The sequence below is a fragment of the Callionymus lyra genome, chromosome 17, assembly GCF_982586985.1.
Source record: "Callionymus lyra chromosome 17, fCalLyr1.hap1.1, whole genome shotgun sequence".
Taxonomy (NCBI): domain Eukaryota; kingdom Metazoa; phylum Chordata; class Actinopteri; order Syngnathiformes; family Callionymidae; genus Callionymus; species Callionymus lyra.
This window is the reverse complement of record NC_141834.1, coordinates 19,233,153-19,240,172: the sequence shown is the minus strand read 5'-3', so window position 1 is coordinate 19,240,172 and position 7,020 is coordinate 19,233,153. Positions and strand designations below refer to the sequence as shown.

Genomic DNA, 7,020 nt, shown 5'->3' with positions numbered 1-7,020 from the left:
ATTCAATTCATAATGTATATTTACCTTAATTTTGTAAAAAAAAGAAAAAATATATATATATATGTACATTTAAATGTATTTATTTAATGCATTAATTGTAACACTATTATTATTATTGTTATTTAGAAATATTAGAAAGTAAGTGTTATGCATAAGTCATGCCTTCTGCAGCTAAAGGAACAATGAAATCCTGTGAGATCCCGACGATGACTGAGGACAGGAGGATACAGTTAAAGCAGATCATTGGACATATTTTGGTTTGAAAACAAATAAAATCAGTTAGGACTTCGTCAAGAGTCATGTGGTCTGTAAATACTACAACACCAGAGTCAAGTACTGGACAATACTACACATATATACTTGTTACTACACTATCACAACACCAGAGTAAAGTACTGGACAATACTACACATATATACTTGTTACTACACTATCACAACACCAGAGTCAAGTACTGGACAATACTACACATATATACTTGTTACTACACTATCACAACACCAGAGTCAAGTACTGGACAATACTACACATATATACTTGTTACTACACTATCACAACACCAGAGTCAAGTACTGGACAATACTACACATATATACTTGTTACTACACTATCACAACACCAGAGTCAAGTACTGGACAATACTACACATATATACTTGTTACTACACTATCACAACACCAGACTCAAGTACTCGATAGTACTATACATATACTGTATACTTGTTACTACACTATCACAACACCAGAGTCAAGTACTCCACAATACTTCAAATATATACTTGTTACTACAGTATCACTATATGTCGTTTTATTGACCCTCTATCGTGATACGTATCGTATCGCCAGACCCTTCACAACACACACACAAAGGACTTTGTACAAAGGCAAAAATACTCCCTGAATATATTTCTAGTAGCATGTAGTAAAAGGTATTCACAGAATAAAAATGTATGCCGTCAAAAACCAGAGAAGCACATTTGTATTTGTAACATTTTATTGAAAAGTCTTGTCATTATTTTCCCTCAGTAAAGTCCTTCATTAAGTTGATGTTTCACCCAAATATATTTCCTCAGAATTCAGGCCAACCGTGATGGATGTTGACGCTTCGAAACCATGATCCGTTTCTTTTCCGAGGTTATTAGGGTTTTTTTTTCACTTCACAAGTCCATCATTTCCTCCTCGACAGTCTTTCCACTGGTGTCGACGTAACGCTCCGGAGTACTGCAGGGTGAAGCGTTAAAGAAAGATCACGCAATCATTACTCACACAGAGGTGTACGGTTCTGGAGGTTAGCGGTTTTCAAACTGTAGTTCAGGTGATAATTATACTGAAATGTTTAATATCATTTAAGGACACAAGTTTCCACTATGGATGTCGAGGTTTCCTGAAAAGTGACGGCCTCCCACCACTAGAGGGCAGCGTATCTGTTTAGACAAATGTATTTCAAGCAGAGATAGGAAATGATGACGTTTCAAAGAAAGAAAAAAAAGGGAAATTCTTTTTTTTTTTAACTGCTTTTTTGATGAACCAAAATAACTATACTTGCTAAGTTAAAAAATCTTAAATTTAAAAATTCTTGTGCCACTAAAATTGTATAAAAAAAAAAGTAAATTCATTGTAAATGAAGTTCTGTGATAAAAGTACGAAAAAACTTTTTTTTCCCTTTCTGTTTTTTCAATATATATAGAGATATTTCTACACAATTTTACTTTGTTTATGTATTTGTATACATTTGTGTCCATTAGTATTTTTTATAACCATCATTGTTGTTTTTATTATATGTTTTTATATATTTATTTGAATATCATAATATATATATTATTATTTTTTCTTCCTGGTTGTCTGATATTTGTATTTATTCTTTGGACTAAAACAAATATATTAATAATATATATATATATACACAAAAATCTCCAGGTGCTCGGTGACATCCTGGAGTCTGAACTCATTGCAGCTGGACTTTATAAAGTGAGTCACGTTAAGTGAGTCATCGAGGACGAAGAAGACGAAGATGACGAAGATGATGGTGGGAAAGGATACGTGTTGAACTGGAAGTCTGCTCCCACAGCCGCTGACATCATGGCCTGAACGTTTCTTTCCTCCAGATCTCCGTAGCAGTAGCCGTTGGCCTTGTCCACGGCTCTCAGGACCTGGATCATGCTGTCCTTGTCCTGCAGATAAACATGTTCACGTCGTTATCGCTTAAGTACAAAAGTACGTCAGTGTCATCAGAATATATTCAACATTACAAAGTTTTAACTAAGTTTTTATAACTATATTATAAACAAAATAAAACTATATTTTTTATATATTTATAACTATATTGATATTATATTTATTTAGTTATATTAATTGTGTTAAATGAAATTACTATTACAGTGAAAGAATTTTTTTTTTGCTAATTTTATTCTTTTTTTTTTAATCGAATATTTTCAAAATTATTATTATTCTTTTTTTTTTTTTTACACATAAAGTTTAATATTCTAATTCGAATAACTAAAAAATACATTTTCAAAATGTAATGCTATTTTATTTATACCCTTTTAAATTCAATATACAATTGGTATAATAGAGTCACCAGACAAGACCAACAGAGCACCGAGCTACTTGACGGAACTTTCGGCCAATCATTCAACACGCAGATGATCATGTGACGACATATAAGCTGTCAAATCATCATCGTGGATCCAAACCAATGGGATTGAGTGTAGTTACTATTACACACCAACATTTTATATTGAATTTAAAGCGATACAAATTAAATTATATTGAATTTAGACATTTTATTTTTGGAACATTTGGAATCATATAATTAACCCTATTTGTAAGAATAATTCGTTTTTTTAAATATTCAAATTATTAAATTTGATTATTAGAAAATATCCTAAAATGAACCTTTCAAATTAATTCAAATCATACCAAAGAAAATATGCTAAAAGCTTAAAAAGATTTCAGTTAAAAACTGTTAAATCTAATACAATATTCTGATGTCAATGATCAATGTTTATTTGCCTCATTTTTACTTTTGATCCACTTTCTGGAACTGGTTTAAATGAGGAGCAAAATGTTAAAGTCTGTGGAGCCGAGAGAAGAAATGTGTATTTGTTTGAAGGAGACTCCAGGATTAACACGGTTTTTACTAGTCTTGGCGAAATGAACAAAAAAACAAAAACATCTGCGGCGTCGTTGAATGACATCACTGGTCACACGGCTCAGCTGCTCGAGACACAATAACATACTTTCTCTCCAGAAATCCGACAATAAAGTTGCAATTCAATCATCTTCAGAGAGGTTTACAAGCTGTGAACTGTTTCTTCTGGAGAAGAAAACGTCTCATCAGCCAAGTTTGGGATAAAAAAGAAAATGATTTCAAGGCTTTTTTTTTTTTTTCTTGTGGTCGTTTGAAGCTAAATGTGTTCTTACTCAAGACGTGAACATTAAGACGTCTTCTCCTCACCTTGAACAAACAAGACTGACGCGCCTCCATTCCTATAAACGACTGGCGCACCTGAAGTGACGGGCGGCACCGGCCCAGACTCCCGTCTCTGGACCCGATCCGTCTCCATAAAGGAGCGATGACAAGGCGGCCCACTCGGCTCTAACAGAGCCATCCATCTGCAGCAAATTGATCCGCTCGTGCATTTTCAACTGCTCAGGATGATTTAGTCGACGAAAGGAAGGAATATATGAGGACGAGTCCAACCTCGTTTGAAACTAAAGTGATGATCGACACAAGTTACGCCGGACGTTCAGAAACTTGATTTCTCTCGCTTCGATAAATGTGTTGTTTTGAGCATCAGTGTCGTGACAATTTTTAATTGTCAAAGTTACACATTATTAAGAAGTTGTTTTTTAAAGCATTGAATTTCAATTAATTGAATTTTTTTTGTATTGTAAGGTTCAATTTGTTCTTTTTATTTTTAATAATTACATTTTCAAAATGAGTTAATTTATTTAAACACATAATGTTTGATGTTCTACTTCCAATATTTAAAAAATCCATTTTTTAAAATATTTTCTCATTCGTAGACGTTTAAATTAAATTACAAGGTGCTATTATACCATCATCTTATACTAAACTCTACATATTAAGTCCAATTCTGCGTATCGAATAAAATAAAGAAAATATAACTAGTATTTCTTTTAATAATTAGTATTATTGACAATAAAATAATTATATTTATTTTGAAAATGTTTACATTTTATCATTCAACTATTAAATAATACAAAAAAAAAAAAATCAAGATTTCAATATATATAAATTATTGAATTATAAAAAAAAAGAAAAAAGGTTTATCAATAAAAAAATAATCATAAAAGTAAATTTGCATGATAAAAGTTAGATCATTTTGACGTGAAAATGCTCCAAATAAACGTAGTTTAATTCTTATTTCAATCATCATTTAGTTCAATTACAGTGTGATGTCACTCGTTCAATGTATTTATTGATTGAACTAATTGAAGAACCTGTTAAAGAGTGTTTAACCAATAAATTGATCACATTTCTAGACTCACACATGTATCTTTGTCATCTTAAAAACATATTGAAATACATTACATTACAAGTATTTATATAATTGAACAGTTTCACAAACCTGTGTGAAGCTCATTATTGTTGAATACGACAATAGAAGTATGTTGATCACTGATTGGCTGAGAGAGGAAGTATCCGTGAGCATAATATCCTTATTTATACGTGTTTATCACCTTTAAATTGTGTTTAAATTAAGTGTATTTATATTTGATCCTGCCCGAATTTACACTTTTCTACTTGAGGTATACGAAAGATATTCGTAGCCTTGTCAAAATCCATTTTATCTGTGATTGATAAAGGTTTAAAAGTATTAATAAAATGAAAATAAACGAGGGATAAAGTGAGGTCAGTTTGCTGCAGGATCCAAGGACAGTCGTGTTTTTGTTTCGCTTGTTTTAATCAGTGTTGATGATATTAAGAGAATAAAATGTTCCTCTGCTGTGAAGCGTATCAAAGATTCAGAAATAAATAAATGTAATATTACTTCTGTGATTACACGCCAACTTCCCACCGACAATCTTCCTCTCTTCTTTCTACTCCTTTCTCTTCTTCTGTTTCTACTGGTTTTTATATTGACCTTAAGACCGTTAGTTGAATATCGACTGAAACAAACCTGCACGTTCATGGACACGAAGGAGACCAGACTGTAGTCTTGAACGACCTCCGCCAGCTTTACGTTCAGATGATGGAACTTCTTGAAGAAAGGATCTGCTGCCAGGTGATCCAGGAGGTAGGTGAGGTCCATGACCTCTGTGTAGAAGTCCAAGTTGAAGGCTGGAGGAGACAGAGAAGGTACGATCAATAACATTTATTCAACATCAGCAGATTTATAACGACTCTTATGAAACTGGTCTTTACCTAGTTTGCCGTACTGCTCGATCAGGTCCATCTTGGACAGGATGTTGACGTGAGGAAGCTCCACGTGCAACATGGTGGACAACGAGGTGCACAACACGGAGATAAACTTGGCCGGGTCGGCGCAGTAGTGAGAGTCCACCAGGTGAACCGAACAGAGCTTGAAGAGACAAAACAAATACAGGAAAATAAACACTTAGGGTTTCTACCACTTAAGTCATTTTAAGAAGCATTTGTTATTAAATGTAAGACTTAATCGACAATCAATGAACATTGAATTCATTTTAGGGACAAGTTTACCAAAAATGTTCATGTTTTTAAAGGTAAAATAAACTTCCTTACTGTGTACTCGCCTCCTCAGGCGAAATGTTAGTTGTAACGTTTTTTAATTTAGTTCCGATGTTTTCATTTTGTGCAATACTTATAATTTTTTTAAAATCATTTTTAAAGGTTTTATTCCAGACATTTTAATGTCAATTAAGGCCTTTCATGAACCAAGACCTTGTTTAGACTTTTAAAGGGTAATTTAAGATAAGATAAGATTTTATCCAGGGGTGTAAGTCTGGATCAGATCACTGATGGAAGGTCTGACCATGAATAGATCTGAAAGTAAGAACCAGAATTATAAAAGTCGATCCTGAAAGAAACTGGCAGCCAGTGAAGAGTTTTAAGGATCAGAGAAATGTGAGTTCTTCTACTAGAGCGGCTCAAGCTACAAACAGATGGATTACAAGCTCCGGGTCCATCTGACACGTACCCTGAAGTTCCACTTGGACAACTGTGAGAAGATGTTCTTCACTGAGCTCTGGCTGGTGTAAAGCTCCACCTGCCCGGGACAGTCGAACAGGAAGTAAGAGTCTCTGAAGGGTTTCAGCTTGTTCTCCAGCCAGTCCATGTTGGCCTCCACGTAGTCCATGCAGTAGAGGAGACCCCCGTTGGGTCCGAGCTTAAGACCGTCCATCACATCACTCAGAGTCACCAGCTCGGAGATGTCGACGTCACACTTGTAGGGGAGCCCCTCGTTGGCGGGGTCCATGTTGACGACCACCACCTGGCGCCCCAGGTGAGTCAGGAACTCCTGCATGGCCAGGCAGTAGGTGGTCTTACCTGAGCCCGGAGGACCGATGACCACCTGGCCGAAGTTCAGAGAGGGGGCAGAACGACCGGACATTATGACAAAATGATGATAAAAAAGTATCTCTTAAGAGATATTAGTTTTGTCCGAGACGGTGTCCCGGTGGGATCAAATCAACAAGTCTTAGTCCTCATATTAGACTTTCTCACTTCACGTGTGGAATAAAAACGCGTCATGTTGCTTTGAATAAACAATAAAGAACAATTGTTCACAAAACAAAATAACACAACGCGGAAAGTATGTTTGTATCCTTGACTACAAATTGATACAACCTCCCGCTTTATCCATGTGTTTGCGTAGATGCTAACATGCTAAGCTATGCTGAACTACTTCCGGGTGACGTCACTGATTCGTAAACAACATTAAAAGCTATTTTTGTTTCAGGTTATACGGCAACAAAATGGCATATTATTTATTTAAAAGTGGATCTTGTGACTTTTCTTTTACAATTTTAACATTAAATTCTCTTCTGGAAGTTAGTCGCCTGAGTACATGAT

General features: G+C 34.7%; 1 protein-coding gene across 1 annotated transcript; it reads right to left on the bottom strand.

Moving 5' to 3' along the window:
* Positions 1-984: 984 nt before the first annotated feature.
* On the bottom strand, positions 985-6,834 carry gpn2 (GPN-loop GTPase 2). Its single transcript, XM_087813207.1, has 5 exons — positions 6,146-6,834; positions 5,392-5,548; positions 5,147-5,307; positions 2,040-2,170; positions 985-1,220 (listed from the first exon to the last, which is right to left on the bottom strand). The coding sequence occupies exons 1-5, from the start codon at positions 6,557-6,559 to the stop codon at positions 1,157-1,159; spliced, it is 927 nt and encodes a 308-aa protein (XP_087669333.1). The 5' UTR covers positions 6,560-6,834; the 3' UTR covers positions 985-1,156.
* Positions 6,835-7,020: the final 186 nt, after the last annotated feature.

What these genes read in the sequence shown, in the direction of transcription:
- gpn2 (XM_087813207.1), bottom strand. Translation starts at nt 6,559, where the DNA reads ATGTCCGGTCGTTCTGCCCCCTCTCTGAACTTCGGCCAGGTGGTCATC. An exon ending in TGTCCAAGTGGAACTTCAGG is followed by an intron (nt 5,549 to 6,145) that starts GTACGTGTCAGA and finishes TGTCTCTTCAAG; the next exon opens with CTCTGTTCGGTTCACCTGGT. An exon ending in CGAGCAGTACGGCAAACTAG is followed by an intron (nt 5,308 to 5,391) that starts GTAAAGACCAGT and finishes TGTCTCCTCCAG; the next exon opens with CCTTCAACTTGGACTTCTAC.